The sequence below is a fragment of the Benincasa hispida genome, chromosome 4 (genome assembly GCF_009727055.1).
Source record: "Benincasa hispida cultivar B227 chromosome 4, ASM972705v1, whole genome shotgun sequence".
NCBI classification, from domain to species: Eukaryota; Viridiplantae; Streptophyta; class Magnoliopsida; order Cucurbitales; family Cucurbitaceae; genus Benincasa; species Benincasa hispida.
This window is the reverse complement of record NC_052352.1, coordinates 15,898,887-15,916,834: the sequence shown is the minus strand read 5'-3', so window position 1 is coordinate 15,916,834 and position 17,948 is coordinate 15,898,887. Positions and strand designations below refer to the sequence as shown.

Sequence of the window (17,948 nt, the reverse complement as noted above, 5' to 3'; positions counted from 1 at the left end):
AAAATGGTCTATAAGTATACAGATGAGATTGGATACCTCATCTTGTTGACACTATTAGATGCGACCCATTTTGTATATTGATGATGTGATCCAAAACTCATTAATGTAGAGACATGTGAGTGGAGGCATCCTATGCAATGAGTTTGCATAAGATCGAAACTCAAAATAGTCAATTTTCTTTATAACAACCGTTTACTATTAAAACTAACTATCTCAAACTCAATGACCTAGGGTAACTTGATCTTAATCCTGAGCTAACTATGAACTCCTGTTTATTCGGAATTATCCTTTGATTTGTATAGGTGAGAGTAGTCCAACAACACTGCTCAATAAGCCTCCCATTTTTAGGATAAGACTGGATAGATAGTTGGGGACATAGTTTTGCAATATGGAATTTACTCCTACCCGATTTAGGGTTAGCGATGGGTTGTTCTCTTAAGCGTTGATGTCTTGTCTTGAATAATGGGGCCCCGCCCTCTCATGGAGAGAGGGTTATGATTTATGATTTATAAGTTGGATTATAAATCAATTGTTCAATGGAGGATCAGTGGGAGCTTAAGGAGCAAGATGTATTTACAGGGGTAAAACGGTAATCTTTAACCCAGTTGTAAATACGAATGACCTGTGAAGGATTGACTTACCGATTATGGTTAAAATAGACAGAAATATATCTACAGTGAGGAGAGTGCAACTATCAAACTATAGTGGAATGTCTTGGTAATAAACGAATAGTAATTAATTCGGTTTAAAGAGTTTAACTAATTAATTACAAGTTATTGGAGCTCATGATTTGTAGGATCATAAGGTCCCTCTACTAGCTCGTAATTTGGATTAGTAAATTGAGTAATATTGATAAGATTTGAAATTAGGGTTTAGAATTTGAAATCTTCAAATTCAATTAGAGTTTCTATTTATTGTATTCAATACAATTAAATTGTTTAATTTATCAAAATTAAATGAAATTGGAGAATCAATTAATGTTTAAAATATAATTTAAATATTAATTTTATAATATTGATTTCATTTTGATGGAATTGTTTTTTTTTTATTAATTTAATATTAGATACTAAATTAAAAATTTTATTAAAAGGTTTAATTTAAAAATGATTTTGGAAATCATTTTTTGTGAAAAAAAAAACATTTTGAAAATCAAAGTGGAGAAATTTCCATTATGATTTATACCACCTTATTCACAACTCCATTTTCTCCATGAAGTAGGAGCTGCCCTTCATGCAAGCCGAATTTGCATGGTGAAAACAATATAAATTGAAATGTTGAGCTAAATATTGGATTCATACTTACAAGAACTTCAAAAAGAACTCTGCATAAACTTCCAAACCCTCTTCAAATCTTATATACATCCAACTCAATTTAGTGTTTCCACCACACAATCCTTGCAAGAGAATAGTATAGAAAATTTTGGTGGTGGTCTACTTGAAGATTGAAGATCTTTCAGGTGGAACTCAGTTGAACTTGAAGAGGATTCTTCAAAGGTATTGTGTTCAGCAAACCATCTTCTGTAAAAATTACTTTGCAGCATGTTTTAAACTCAAATTAAGTATGATTAGAGTGCTTATTGATTCTATTTTTCCTCCGCTGCACGTTAATATACTCTAACACAAATTAATTGGGGGAATTAATTATATGTGATTAATTTAATTTAATTATATAGATGATATAATTACTATAATGTATTTGATACATTATAATATAAAGTATATTTGAGAGGAAATAAATATTTGTATATGATTCAAATATTAATTATGTGAATTGGATTCATATAATTAAATTTAATATAAATGAGATTTATATTGAATATAGCTGTAGAGAGAATTCAACTATAGGTTATATTTTATTGGATACAATATTAAACTATAGATTATATATTATATTTGATATAACATGTAGTTTAATATATATTATATGATAAAGTGGTTATCATATAAATATATATTAATGTTTTTATTAAAATTAATTTTATTTATTATTTTTATTTTTGAAAAATAATTTTAGGGAGACTCCCTCCCCATTTTTCTCTCTACTATGTGTTAGTGGGAAGAGTGTGGATTGAATTTGATTCTTCATCTTCTTTCTCCTTTAGGTTTTTACTCTCTTCTTCTCTCTTAATTTTTTTCTCTCACCAAAAAACTAGAGCCCACACACTCATAGATTCTCATCCCAGAGAATATAGAGGAAATCAAGTGGTGGTGTCCATTGTGGGGTTTTAAGTTCGTATTTTTTGCAGAGAGGATAAACGTGAAGAAATCATTCTTCAAGGGTTAGTTTTCATCTCCCTATTCTCTTTTATTTTTCCTTTTAGTATGCTGTAATTTATCTTAAATGCATAATAGTCTGTTTCTTCTGTAAAATTGTTAATTTTGTAAAATTTGGGATTTGGGTCCGATCCCATTTCCACTCAAGGACCTTCAACGGTTCCTTCAAGAAAGGTGTGGCAAAGTTGCTCCCAAAATTAGATCAATATGGTGTTGAATATTTCTCAAAGATGGTAGTCCCTTAGGTTCTTCTTTCAATTGAGGGAATTCATAAAAAAAAAAAACTTTTGTATTTATGAAGGAACTTCACCATTTTGGATTCATTGGACTTTTCAACAAGTCTCGAGACATCCACCTCCCTTTCCTTCACAAAACTTCTACCACTGATTGTAGTAAAAGGTAGCTGCTGTCTTATTTTTTCAGCTTAACACCTTCGTTATACTTCTTATTTGATGGGAGTGGAATTACTTTCTTGCCCATCCAAAGGAATTCGTAGGTGTTCGTGCGTCAAAGACTTATTGCTTTGTGGCAGATGTAATGCCTCCGCAAAGATTGATGATGTGTTTGATATGCGTTACTTGTCTTAATCACGCTTCTAGATAATATATGCGATGTTACAAAACTCTGTAGAATGCGTTCATGTAGTGTATACGCATCACAAGTTTTCTTACGTTGAAACCAAGTATAATTCCGCCGCAAGTTTCTCAGAGTGATCCGAGGTCGAACACGGGGATTGCGATGTTAATGCGACAATGATATGATATATGTGACCATAATCAAATTAATATTGTGAGTTGCTGAAAAGTAAAATGCGATGTAAATAGTAAAATGCGATGATAAATGAATAAGCAGGTAAATAGTGAAATGCGATGGTAAATAAATAAGCAGTGCAAAGTGTGTGTTAGAGAATTCAATGGCAAGTCTTGTGAATCGAATCAGAGTGAGAACGGGTTTGGGGAAAGAACATCACAAGTTTGTCAATCTTGTTGAGGACGCAACTAAGGTTCCATCTTCCTTTAGCTTACACCTCTCGGTGATTGCCTGCGTCACCATATCTCTATGATGATCAGGGATGAACTTTTGTGAACGCAATGTTGTTTCCATCTCTGGAAATACTTCTTGCTTTAGTTAATGCATTCTATCAACCTTCTTTCGAGAGGTGGATTGGCATCTTCGCTTTTGCTCTCATAGGTGAAGATGCCATTGAGCATGTGTTAACTAAACTTAGTTGACTTCTTCAACATGGATTGACTTACTTGCTCAATCCTTCCCTCGCACCCTAAAGGTTTAGTTATTCATGGTGAGAGAAGTAGAAGATGAATGTGTTATGGTGGACAGAGAGATGAAGATGAACATGATAATGATATTAACTGGTAAAGATAAAGCGTTTATTACAGAGATATGAATGAAAAGACAAGAAATGAACAACAATCGATGAACGGAAAGTAAGAATAAATGAGAGCAACGTGTCAATGTCTTGGCAAGGATCCCGATTGGAGCTATTTTGCTTGTCAGCATGATGGAGGAATGAGGTGGAGAACTTCCTTCTCAGGAGAGTTCTCGAGGGAAGAGTGTCTCTTTTTCCGTGTAATTTCTTCTCTATGTCTTCCCCCTTTTGCTGAGTGTTGATGTTGCTATTTATAGACCTTAGCATCTCCTGTGTTAGTGGTCCCGCTCTGAAAATTTACTTTTTCCTGTCGAGGCTTGGTGGGAATGTCCGCTTTGCTCCACGTTCACTTTGTTAGGTCGTACAACAGAAAAGCTGTGCAATTTTAGAAATCCTCGAGAATGCGTTGCTCTTCTCGTCCACAAACAATTGTTGCATGCGATGATACAAAATCCCCAAGATGCGTTTCTTTTCTCATCCACAAGCAATCATCGCATGCGGTGATACAAAATCCCTAAGATGCGTTGCTCTTTTTGTCCACGAGCAATCGTTGCATGTGGTGATAACTGTTACCTGCAAAACAAAGATTTGGACATTCTTTTTACCATCACAATGCGGTCAGCGGGTGTGTTTCTGATACATTTACAATTTTTGCGTTTCTAAGCCAATTTTAATATGTTTGATGCAACCTTTCCTTCCTATTGCTGCATATTCTAAGTAAGATGATATAAATAACTTGTATTTCTACAAGTTATTAGTAAGTATTTTCTCTCCCTTTGTGCATGGCTCAATTATCATACTGCCATGGTTTGCCCAAGAGTATATTACAAACATCCATTTCAAGCGCATCACATACTATTTGGTCTTTATAACTACTGCCAATTGAAAAAGGGATGGTATATATTTCACTTACTTGTGCCTCTCCATTTTTTTTTCACCCAACATAACTTATAAGAACTTGGATGAGCTTCTACCTTGAGATTTAAAGCTTCCATTAATTTCTTGGAGACAAAGTTCTCACTACTTCCACTATCAATGATGACATTGCACACCTTGCCATTAATCGTGCATCGTGTCTTAAAGAGGCAATGTCTTTGAGGGTTTGAATCTTCTTTGGGAATGATTAGCATGCTTTGGAGAATACAAGATACTCTATCTCCATCATCCGGTTCAATGAGCTTGGTTTCTTCTTCAACTTCTTCACTGTGCTCATTCAGGGTTTCTTGATCTTCTTCTTCCAAATAAGTTACTATCTTTCTTTGAGGGCATTCATTAGACAAATGACCAACTTGGCCGCAACAAAAGCATTTGCCCAATGTAGGCTGGTTGTAAGGATTTTGGGATTTCCTCTTGTTGGTATCTTCATAGTTCTTTTCCACGGCCTCCTCAAGATTGTCTTTCTCCTTTTATTTGGCCAAAGATGTGGATGATGGTTGGTTAGTAACTTTAGATGAAGAATTCACTCTCCTACTTTTGGATGCTTCCCACAAGGTCTTTCTTGAAGCTTTCTTGGAGCGAATTTCATTGAGTTCTTCCAATATTTCAGCAAAAGTAATCACACAACCAACAAATTGAATTATTGGAGTTTTACTTTCTCTTTCATATCCATTCTTAGCCCATCAATGAAGCGTGCAATCAAGGGTTGTTCATTTTCAGCTAAATTGGTTCTTGCCCCCAAACGATGGAACTCCTCCACGAAGTCAACTACTGACCGAGAGCCTTGTTTACAATTTTGATACTGGTTATACAATGTTTGCTCATGATTTGGAGGAAGAGATATCCCTTTCATCAACTTCTTCATTTTCTCCCACGTTCGAATAAGTTGCTTGCCTTGTCTTTAGCTATTCACCTCCAATTGATACCAGTATGCAGATGCATCTCCCTTCAACTTGAAAGCTACTAATTGTACCTTCTTGTGATCTGACATATTCATGTAATCTAGGACGTTCTCCATGTTCTCGATCCAATCAAGAAACATCTTAATGTCACGTTTACCATTGTAAAACGGTAAGTCTTTCTTTATTTTGAAGTCATATGGATCTCCTCTAGCTTCATATCTCTCTTATCGACCTCTTCTTGCATCAAAATACTCTTATTCTAGATCATCCTTACTCAAAGAATCCCAATCTTGGAATTCTTGATGCCTTTCTTGCATATTTGGATGTATTGTTGGATTTTCTTGGAGAAGCCTATGAATTCTTGGACCCCTTTCTTAAAGATTTTCTTATTGGAATTGAAATTTCTTGGCCCTTCAACTCCTTATCTTCCTCTTCTTCCCCAATCTTGATTGGATGTTGGAGCTTCTTCATCAACTTCAGCCGGAACCACCATTGCATCCATCCTTCTCATGAACCTCGCCACTGTTTCTTTCAAATTGTTCAATGAGGAACATGCCTTCCACAAACAACAAGCGTCTCGTGGTGGTTCTTGGAGATAGGGTAGGAACATTGTCCACCTCTTGGTCTAACGTCGAAGCATCATCTCCTCCTTTTGGATGGACATTTCTTCTTCCCTTCATTCGCCCGAGGATGTGTTGCTCTGATACCACTTTTGGTGTAAACCAAACTCTAGTTTTTTTTAATCAAATTGAATCTTTCCTCAAATGAGAGAGAGGTGTTTTGTTTATAGGGAAAATGCTTACATATATGCTAAATAATAGCTAACTTGAAGAAAATCATACATGAGGATTTCCATGATCAGCGAAATGATCGTTTCAAATTTCATTCGATGTTGAACATACACAATCACAGTCTTAAAACGGAAACTCACAGGTCATGCAACGACTAGAAATTACAACATTCTAACAAGATAATCAAGGGATAGAGTATGTGTACCTTTGAAGAACAATTCTTCAACTCCCTCGATCAAACTCCAAAGGTCCAAGAATAGCAACACAACCCTTGAACGCAACAACCGGTGCAATACGATCATTAGCATGAACACAACGAACACAATGATCACGAACCCAATGAACGACCTCCAAAACCTCAAAATCAATCGAGTTGAGTGAGAACACCACCACATTGGTTACCTTGGTATTCTTGGTGTGAGAATCCAGGAGTTGTGGGCTCTGTATGAACTTGGTTAGAGGAAGTGACTAGAGAATAACAATCGTGTAGACGATTGAGCAAGTGAGAGATAACACAGTCTATCATATAGACAATGTGCTCACTCGTGTAGTAAATGGCAGCCTATCGTATAGACAATGCCACGCGATCATTTAGCTACGACCGGCTTATGAACTATCATATAGTCATACTCCACGATTGTTTAGTCTCTCTATAACTATCGTTTAGTGAAACACTTTTACTTGATAGCTTTACCGTGAGTTAATTTTTGAATCAAGTAACTTCTAATTTTAGGAAACAATTTTTCCTTTTATCTCACGGTTACCATAAAACCACCAATAATCTCCTACTCAATTGGTTATTAGAGAAAAAGAGATAATTATCCAATAATTAATATTATTATAAATAAATATGATAACCAACTTACCATATTATTTTCATAACCTATAGTTTTAATATTTCATCTCATGAAACATACAAACCATAGTTTTTTTTCTATTTTGTGGTACTTAATATAAATCATATTTACATTAATCCTCCACTTGATGTATCTCATACATCACACCAATTATATCATATATAATTGAATTTTCTCTTGTCAATTTGAACATTTCAAATAAATCCTAAGAACTGATTCTCAACTTGAATCCATTGAGCTACCAAGGGGATCTTATGGATCTGTAGCTTGAAGCTCCAACGATACGTGAATAACTGACTAAACTCTTTAGTCACGAGATCCACCATCTGTTAACTATCAGGCACTCCACTAAAGACTGATAGCTGCACTCTCCTCACTACAGATATATTTATGTGTCATATCAACCAATCAACAGTGTGATAACCCTTCACAGATCGCTCGTAAGTACAGCTGGGCCAATTTACTATTTTGCCCCTGTAGTTACATTTAACTCCTTAAGTACTACTGGTTCCTCTAATGAACATAAGTCATAGCCCTACTTTGACTAAGTCCTATCTTTTAAAAGGCTGTGACCACTATGTTCAAGATCTGAAATCAGCCCTTATGAGAGCAATCTATCTATTTACCCCTGCTTTGGGGAAGGAGTAAATAACATCTTGTGTAACTGAGTTCCCAACTCCCTAATTAGATAAATCCCCAAAAAGGTAGGCTTGTTAAGTTGACAATCTGGCCACTCTCACCCATACTAATCGAAGGACCGCCCTCAAAGACAGGAGTTCCCAAAACATTCAGGATTAAGGTCATGTCACCTATGGTTGTTTAGGTGAGATATAAGTCTCAAGTATCAACGGCGTTATATAAAAAGACGAATCATCTCGTGGTGCAGGCTTATACAAACTCTTTGTATAGGACACCCCCGCTCACATGTCTCCACATGAATGGTCCGTATCAAATCATCACAACACTTGTAAACCTCTACAAAGCGGGCCGTATTCGTAGTATCACCAGGATAAGGTATCCCTCCTTAATCCGTATACTACAAATCTTTTAGGTTATTACTTAAGACATGATCCACTTATATATCTCATATACATGCTTAAGTTTGCATACTACAGATCTTTGTTTATTGGATATGAGTAAATGCAAAATAAAATAACTCTTATTTTATTCATAACAATATGTACAATGTTTACAAACTACGAGACTCCGAGAGAATTAAGACACTAATCCCAACATAACTAACATGTAATTAACTATTTTTAAACTAACTCTTATTCTAACTTGCTTAAAAAATGTTTCTCAATACACCACTCATGTTATATAAATGAAATATACTTGCTTTACTTCAAAATATGTTATTGAATGGATTGTTGCTAAATTTATTGAGTGCTACACTTGAAATGTCGATTGTTGTTTAAATCTTGATTTAAAATAAGAGAATAGTTTAATTTGTCAAAACCTAAATAATAATAAAAACTAAAACAAACAATAGAACATTAAAATGAAACACAAAAATTTCCTATAATGGAACAAAAAAAATCAAAATTAAAAAAGAAAACAAACAATAATAAAATACAATACAGTGTGAAGATGAAAATTTGACATAAAATGATGTATATCGGTACATAACTGCTACAACCAAAAGCTGAAAGATGGAGGGAAAAAAACTATGAAGCACAGATACTTCATTTGAGGCAAAGAATCAGTATCAGATACGTATCAGATACCGATACTTCTAAATACTTCCAAAATACGTATCTGACACACGATTTAACGTATCTATACTTTCAAATACTTTCCAAATACGTATCTGACACGCGATTTGACGTATCTATTTCTATGCGTACTTTTTTTTAAGAAAAAAGACAAGTAACTCATCTAATTTTTCCCAATCTAAAATTAGACAACCTATTTAAAAAGCTCACTACTCGAGTCTGAAACAAAATAATAATAATAATAATAAATAACAGACCAAACCCTAGACTAGAATTATCTAATCTCCATCTTCACATTTGAGTCCCCACAAAGTCCACCAAAATAGAAAGCATTTGAATATCTTCAACAATAAGTTGTTTGTTTATCTTCATACTTCTCTCTCTAATATTCTCTTTCTTTCCTTTTTTTGCAATATGAGTCACTTTTCTGTTGCATTTTATTAACTATTGTACTTCAACATCTTAGATGTTGCTTTTTTGTACTGTATTTCAGTGTTTGTATTTTATTTTGTGCTATTGTTATTAACTTGTATGCTAAATTTATCTATATCTTAGGTTTTTTTAAAGAAAAAAATGTATTTTCAACGTATCAGTATCCTCGTTTTTTAGAAATATATATAAAAATATATATAAAAAATGACGCATCCTTAGACGTATCCGTATCTTAGTTTTTTAGAAATTGGCGAATCGCCGTATCCGATCGTATTCGTATCGTATAGTCGTATCTGTGTCTGTGCTTCATAGAAAAAAAGTAATAAGGCAATAATTAAAAAAGGGCAAAATTGTCACATAGATTAAATATAAATTAATAGTTGAATTTTTACCATATCTACAAATATATATATATATATATATATGACATGCTTGCTTTTTTACCTTCTTATTTTGTTACCCACTGTAATTTCCCTAATTAATGTAAGAATGCTTGAAAAATATGGAAAATTTTTGTCTAATAAATAACAATAAATGTGCCGACTACTCATGAAAAAAGATATTTTCATTCTATTTTTTTTAATTAAGTTCTTAAATTATAAATATAAAAAACTTTAGGCATTTATGAAAATAAGTTTTGTAGAGAGTCTACGTCTAAATTATTCCGGAAATACCTACAAATGGACACCCAAACTTTTAGGGATTTCTACATAAAAAAACCTAAAGAATAGACACATATTACGCTAAAGTCTTAAACATTTCATTTTTTTTTTACAAAAATTACCTATTGTCCTCCCTATTTTCACTAATATCAGTGGCTATCTACAATTTAGCCCTCACCTATGTATGTATGTATGTTTTTATTTATTTATTTTTCCTTCATGCACATGCATATTCTATCTCCCCATGTATATATTCTCTCCTCAATAATATATTTTATATATTCCCTCTCCCATAATTCACACACATTTCTTCCTCCTCCCTCTCTTTTCTCTTTCCCCCTTCTTTTTTCTCCTTCCAGCGGTGTGAGTTGCAAGCGGTAGACGACAGTATGGGGAGAGAGAATCTTCGGTGCAGGCTCGAGCAGACGACAACGTAGTTGTAGATGAACGACGTGAGACGATGTGGTGTGAGGCGAAGCTTCTGGCATCATACGCGAGCAAATCCGACATGGACTTGGGCAGATCCAATCGGCAGCGACGCGGGCTTGAGCAAATGGACGACGTGAGACGATGTGTTAAAGCTTCCGGCACCAGGCACAAACTTAGGCAAATCCAGTTGAAGGAGTTAGGCAAGAAGATATGGTCAATGGTGTGGGTTTAATATAAATGATGATATATATACTGTGACATATATAATCATTTATTTTATATAAACGATGATGACTTTTGTATTTAGATTTCTTGTTTTGTGATATATACGCTTATATATAGGTTCTTTATTGAAAATCAAGTCCATATGTGATTTATATATATGTTCTTTATTGAAAATTAAGTCCATATGTGATTTATATACCATGGTAGATATTTTTTTTTTATTGACTACTTTGAATATCTGATATATGATATATACACGCTTGTATATATGTTCTAAAATTTATGTTCTAAGCTACATTTAAAAATAACTATGAGATATATTTTAAATAACCATGAATCGATAAAAAAAAAATGCGAAACCAACAAAAATAGAACAAATTTTCATTAAATGCATTTTATCTCTTCAATTAAATTAAATAAAGGGAAAAATTTCAACAAATAAATGCATTTTTTTCCTAAAAAAAATCATATTAAATGAATCATCTCTCTCCATAATAAATATAGTTTCTAGTTTCTCTATCATTAAGAAAGTTTTGAAAATAGAAAAATATATATAAAAATCGAGAATAAAAACAATAAAAAACGATAAATTTATCAAAAAAAATAATACTAAAAGTCTTTTTTGGAAAAAAAAATCAAATTTAAATACATTTTTGAAATATAGTGGGGTTTTTTAAGGTAAAAATCACAAACTTTTATAAAGGGCTAAGGATCCGGCCCAATACTTGAGCCCGGAAAGCCCAAAACTTTCGTCCGTCTAACTCTTTCCCGCATCGGAAACGTTTCCTCTCCACTGACTCCCACTGCGAGCGACCGCCAACGGAACGAATTTGAATATCTTCAGTCCCAAATCGGCTTACGAACAAGAAGCCAAGGACGAAGAACTGACTATTTTCTTCTTCCCTTCATTTTTCACACCCCATTTCCCAGGAAATTTCATTACACTGGCAGATGCAGACGAAGTATTCTTGGAAGAACTGACTATTTTCTTCGTCAAATCGTTAGCCCTAGGGATCCATTTGAAGTTGAAGTGCGAACTTAGCAAAAGGGGGATTCAATTTTCAATCTCAAGATGACTAGTAAAATAGACGGTACTGGAGAGGCTGCTTTTCACATGCTGCAGCCAGAGCGTGACCTTCGGTTGAATTGGGAAGTCGACCTCGCCTTGAACCTCGAGAGATATCTGTTGCAGATTTGCTCCGGTGAGTTACAGTCCGGCGAAGATGAGAACCACAATGTCAATTTTGCCGAAGGTGAGGTTACTTTTACTGTCTTGGGTGTTTTGAATTGTAAAAAAAATTGAATATTTCTGATTGCATTATGTTTTTTGGGATTTTTTTTGGAGGTTATAGCTGCTCTGCTTCTCCAAGGTTCCATTCAAGTGTACAGTCGCAAGGTTGAATACCTCTACTCATTAGTTTTGCGAGCATTGGAGTTCCTATCTGAGAAAAGGTTTAATTATTTTATTCAATTTAGTTTTTATAGTTAGTTCTCGTTATGGGAAAATGATAATTACGCATTAGAATACTGGCACCGGTTTTGTTGCCTGGTCATTCAACTGGGGCAAATTATTGCTTCTCCTGTGTTGTTGTTTTTCTTTTTCTTTCAATATTTTCGTAACTCCTTTGTTCAAACAGGCAGGATCATTTGGAAGGGACCTCAATTGAAGCGGAACAAAATGGTTCTCACAAAATCGTTGAGGATGAAAACAACTTATATTGGGTTTCTGGGGATGTGCCAGGTACCTTATCTAGTGGAATACTTATATAGAATGATGTTTCGAATTTTGATTTCTGATTCAAATCTGCTTATTGCTTATTGAAGTTGACCCAAAGAATACCTTGGAGAGTACCAAGGAAGATGTTTGGTTACATCAAACGGTGAAGCCTCCTGCAAATTTAGTCGTTCTTGAGGGTGATTGCTTGGATGCATCTGATGACAATGGGGAGCTAGATTCATACCTGGTAATAGTTGCTATAATTAATTAACTTTCTTTCTTTCTTTCTTTTTTTTAAAAAACTTTTATATCATTTGACAATTAATTGTAACATTTTTTTTTTCTTTTTTAAATTATGCAGTTGGCCACCACTAGTAATATTTTCCAAGACTTTATCCTCTTAGATCTGTCTGATGTTAAAACACTCGAAGATTTTATGAATGAGGGTAATAAATTTGAACGCAGCCAAAATGCTGGGTGTAGGGGCAGCTCAACCCGCAAGGGTTGTCAGTCTCCATCAACTAGACGTTCTGGAGGAACTCTGCAAAGATCATCTGTTCGTAAGACCCAGGGTGATCATGCTGTGCAATCACCGCTTGCCAATAATTGCTTCGTGCATATTTCTCCTTTTTGTGATAACTTTGCCAATGAAGATCATGTGGATGTTGGTAATTCTGAACCAGAGGATTCAAATGGTTCTGATGATGATGATGATTTTTGGAAGCCTTTGAATCCCCATGAACCTGGAAATTTAAAAATAAAACCATTTAGAAAAGGTTGTTTACCCACTTCAACTTACATTCATTTCCTTTTAATCTCTGCTTAAAACTAATGTTTTCCCCCTTTTTTTCTTCTCTCATGGCAGTTAAAGCTTTTAAAAAGAATTATAACAATTCTGGTAAGAATGAGTCTCTAGCGGCTTTGTTTCCAATAGCAAAATTACATGGTCCCATTAGTCAAGAATTCACACAGATTTGGGAAGAGCAGAAACATGGATTCGAAACACACAAAGAATCCAATTCTGGTTTGTTATATGAAAAGGTACAGTTTTATGTATGTTGATAGAAATAGACTATTTCCTATAGTCGACGACACTAACTATTGTGACTACAGCTGCGAAATTCCCTTGTCAATGAAGGTCATAGAAGTTGTGATTCCATTTCTGATGTGGAGGATGACAATATTGATAATGGTTTTGAAGATGCAATGCCTGATGTCAATCCGCCTGATATTGATGATCCCAACTATCAGTATATGGACGAGGCTACATGTTATGGGAATGAAAAGGTTGAGTAAACTCTAGCATGGTGTAGAGTACAACACATTCTTATTGTAGACTAAATTTTCTTCTGAATCACTATTGATTGTTAACTCGTGGGTTTTATGTAGCATGATGACGCAGCTCATTTTGATAATGGTGAAGCATATGAACCTAAATTTCCAGATTCTCGTTCAAGTCTAGAAGATCTTTGTCGTTCTCATCTTGTAAGTGGTGTCTGCAGAATTGTCACTGCACTTTACCTATTTGCAATCTAGCAGGATATTTAATTATTGTAATTATTATTATTTTGCTCTATTGAGTGAACTCCTCTTGTTTCCACTCTTCTTTTCCTTGGATATACTCATTTACATTTTTTACTGATCTGGAATATCCTGTCTGGTTATGGAGTAAATGTGGAACGTATTCTCGTTTACTGATCAGCAGCAAAATAACTTGTTCAAGTTCTTAACTCTGTGCCTACTACTCTGAGAATATATGTGGCCCATGATACTTGTGTTCGAAAAAATGCTATGGCACATGGTTAGGTTTTGGTTTGTTTGTAGTGCTGGAATTTGTTCTAGTAGATTTATAAAGTAGCTTTGCAGAATTGTGCACTTAAATGTCCTTCAAAATTAGTACAGTATGCACATGATTTTATTTGGTAGACTTGCAGGAGCTTTTGGAAATTATAACAATGAAAGCTGCAAAACTTGGAAGTCGACATCCTCAGATGCAAATCATGCCTAGTTTTCTGTTTTTGTTTTTAATCTTATATATCATACTTCCAGTAGATAGTCACCTATAATTTTTTCTGTAAAGGATGCACTCCTTGCTAGCATTGCTGAGACTGAGAAGCAGACTGAAATGGCGACTCGAGTCTCTACGTGGAAACAAAATATTGAACACAATTTGGAAGAGCAAGTAATAATATTTAATGTTATTGTACCTCAGTTCCTTTTCTGTCGTCTGTATGGCCAATGACCATTTCTTCTTTTTTGTGGGTTTGAGAGAAGTATGTCTTTTTTTGATAGGACAAACACCCTCCATTTGATATTCATGAATACGGCAAAGCAATTCTTGAAGAATTATCTATTGAAGCTGACAGAGGAGGTCTCATGCCTTTCTCTGATGTTGTTGAAGGGCAGGAGAAGTACAATGTAGCCCGAAGCTTTTCCGCACTACTTCAATTGGTAATGTACTTAACAAGCAGTAGAAGTACCTAAATTGGTGAAATTTAGAAATTGAAAGCTTATGATTTTATACGAACGATTTTTAAAATTTTATATGTTATGGATGAAAATTGTAATTGACGAGTCATTTTCAGGTGAACAATGGAGATGTGGAGTTGGAAAAGAATGGGGTTGATGGGGAGTCGATTTGCTATACTTCTGTGAATCCGTTCCACATTAGGCTTATTCGCCATGAGAAACGAGTCGATAAAACACGACATCAAACCTCAAGAAAGAGGTCTGTGTCCCCATGTAAGAGTGAAATTAATACTCTCAAAGAATCTCGTACAAGAGACAAGAAGAGACAAAACAAGGGAAAGTTGGTGGCATAAAGTGCACTCCTGAATGCAAAAGGAGACTGAGATCTCGATTTGTTGAACCAGTTGATTGACCTTCTACTGGACAACAATATCTGATGTGCAGTTGACTATTTGTATGTTGTAAAGAAATTCAACATGTCTTGTTGTAGCATTGAGCACCAACCTCTTGTTGGGGCAATTAGTGTTAAAGTACCTTGTGTCACTAAAACATAATTTAACCATGTAATTCAACATATTCCTTTTTCCCTCGTTTAGGTTTGTTTATTAATTATCATATGGGAGGGAAATGGATGTATTAAAAGGAAAGTATATCTTAACCATGTAATTATCACTGGTATTGATTCTTGTATTTTACTCTTTCCATCTCCTCTTGCTTTTTGTTTCATTATTATGCTTCTTCTCTCCAGATGATAGCAGGGCTTGCTTGTCCACAAATCCTCTCCTTGTTTTCCAGGTTCCCTATCACTCATGCTCGATTTTTTAAAAGGCTTTTGAAATCTTGAAAAATGTTTACACTTGTAGTTATAATTTTAAGGCATCACCTTATTCTCCTAGGGTGGAGGTTCGAGTCCCTAGTCCACATTTTTTTAGCGTACTAATACAAATAGGTACATGGGCAGGTTATTTTGAAAAGCAGAAGGATTGTTGGAAGAGGGATGAATGGCGGGACTTGAAAGTTTGGTGCAGAACAATGAGCAAGGGGAGATTTCATTTGCTGCCATTAGAGACCAGTGGGAAATTCAATTATTTTGCTTTGTTTGCTATCCCAGTAGCACAAACACCAACGACGGAGAACCTCCATCCTCTCCTTCCCTACGCCCAAAATCGCTCGCATTGAGACACATGGATCTCTTCGTCTTCCACTGTTTGCTTGCAACTCCTCCAACATTGCTCTACCTCTGATTTGATTCTTGCCACGCAATATAGGAGGTAAGATCCTCTTGAGATCTTCACTTTCCACTTTTCTCTCCATGTATCTACACAATCTGTATGTACGTATAAATTTGCCAGATATGAAATGTTTGTTTCTGCTGAATATTATGTATTCGCTTCCATACGAAATGTCTGTTTCCACTGAATATTATATATCCGCTTCTTCATATTCCTCGAACTCTGTCCTTCATGTGTAAACGATTTCTTATTGCATTTCCTAAAATTCATGTACTTTCTTATCAATGCCCCCGAATTCAACCAGATCGTATGCTAGTCTCCAGCTAAGGAGTTGGTCTCTTGTCTATGCTTTAATTGGCCGTTCAAGTGCAGCACCTTATATTGAATTCAGTGTAATACAACAGTATTCTGCCAAACTACCAATCAATTACTCGGTCTCTATTATTGGATGTGTTAATTGCTATGGATGAAGCATGACTTATTTGAATTACTTGATGTAGGAACAGCCTTATCTTTCCAAGCTGGATTTCTTATGGCCTCAAGTGTCCTGTATCTCTGGTTTTCCACCCAGAGGCACCAGAACTATTTTTGAAAGTTATAGAGATTCAACTGATGAGGTAATTCGTAATATATTCATATGATTTTTTCCATGCACGTGGTGCCATTTGAAATGAAGTAGTTTTTGAGGATGAGTTTGAATTGTTGAACCTCACAAGTTACAAGGGCATTGTTTTTGTCTTGGCAGATCCAACAGTTTGCCATAAGATTTTCAACATCCAAGGAAACTAATTCAGTTGTGAACATTCTCAAGGTATTTAATATGAACTCCTTTTATGTTAAGGTTTTATGCTATTCTCATGTTTCAAGAAATGTCGAAAAATGCAAGAGATGCACAACCCATAAGGTACGACTTGGGGTGTCAGATTTCAACAGACTCTGAGTTATTATCTTCAAAGAGACTGCCGACAGCTGAATGAAAATTCTCTAATATTCTAATGCATCACCGTCCTTTTATAGTGACAGAGAGATTTGATGTATTTTACGTTCCCAGCTTTTCTGACAAATTGAGCAGACTAGAGATACCGTGAAATGCCTTTAGAGATACCGTGTAGACTAGACCCCTGAAATGCCTTTAGAGATACCGTGTAGACTAGAGAGATACTCAAGTTCTCAGGAAAACAATGCACATCTTGACCCACTTAGATACGATCTTTGCAGCCTTGCCTCCTAGATTTACTTTTATGCTATCAAACTCCTCAGATGTCAAACAATGTAAATGCTATTACAATGTAAACTCCTTCGTATACAAATTTGGTTTAGCACTTTTGGTCATCATCATTTCCTGTAGTCTCATCTCCAACTTGCCCGGAAGACTAGAGTTAAGTTTACATTTTGTTTGTTTAACTGTGAATATTAGCCTGATTTGCTTGTTGGTAATTTGGAAAATGGATAAACGGAACGGAATTATAAATACTGTGGGCCTGATTTGCTGATAAGTCTCCTTATGTGATTGAATTGTTCTCTCTCAAAGTTTGTTTGCACCATGTGATTCTCAACAGAATTGATTGATGCTGAGATGAGGGATAAGTGTGCGACCAAGTAGATGGAATTAACTTGTTTCTCGGAGAATAAATAAAAGGCCACGCAAAAACAATGGCACTGTGCATTTATATCCACACTGACTTTGGAAAAGAAAAAAAAGGGGAGAATTTTCAATTTACGGCTTGTGAGTATTTGAACCATTATACTTCATCATTGTTGAATCATTCACCTAAGATTGCTGCTGATGTTTTGGGTTATTACTTATTAGAGTTTAAAATGTTTGGATGTCGTGCTACACATGTTTCAGGTTTGTCCCGTAGATTTAGCTAGATGCATATCAAAATGTGGTTCTAATTTTACGATTTTTACATTAAATTCT

General features: G+C 35.0%; 2 protein-coding genes across 4 annotated transcripts; both read left to right on the top strand.

Moving 5' to 3' along the window:
- The first annotated feature begins 11,371 nt into the window (after positions 1 to 11,371).
- On the top strand, positions 11,372 to 15,497 carry LOC120075929 (condensin-2 complex subunit H2). The gene is made up of 11 exons (XM_039029679.1): positions 11,372 to 11,862; positions 11,962 to 12,061; positions 12,247 to 12,350; positions 12,434 to 12,573; positions 12,688 to 13,102; positions 13,192 to 13,367; positions 13,440 to 13,613; positions 13,716 to 13,811; positions 14,407 to 14,508; positions 14,619 to 14,777; positions 14,912 to 15,497. The coding sequence occupies exons 1-11, from the start codon at positions 11,682 to 11,684 to the stop codon at positions 15,146 to 15,148; spliced, it is 1,884 nt and encodes a 627-aa protein (XP_038885607.1). The 5' UTR covers positions 11,372 to 11,681; the 3' UTR covers positions 15,149 to 15,497.
- A 575-nt stretch (positions 15,498 to 16,072) lies between these two features.
- Positions 16,073 to 17,814, top strand: LOC120075930 (protein POOR HOMOLOGOUS SYNAPSIS 1-like). Of its 3 annotated transcripts, XM_039029682.1 has the most exons (4): positions 16,073 to 16,419; positions 16,528 to 16,644; positions 16,773 to 16,838; positions 17,587 to 17,814. In XM_039029682.1, the coding sequence occupies exons 1-4, from the start codon at positions 16,312 to 16,314 to the stop codon at positions 17,590 to 17,592; spliced, it is 297 nt and encodes a 98-aa protein (XP_038885610.1). In that variant the 5' UTR covers positions 16,073 to 16,311; the 3' UTR covers positions 17,593 to 17,814. The 3 variants fall into 3 exon arrangements, with proteins under 3 accessions (XP_038885610.1, XP_038885609.1, XP_038885608.1); XM_039029681.1 differs by lacking the exon at positions 17,587 to 17,814 and having other exon boundaries at positions 16,534 to 16,644; positions 16,773 to 17,538; XM_039029680.1 differs by lacking the exon at positions 17,587 to 17,814 and having other exon boundaries at positions 16,773 to 17,538.
- Positions 17,815 to 17,948: the final 134 nt, after the last annotated feature.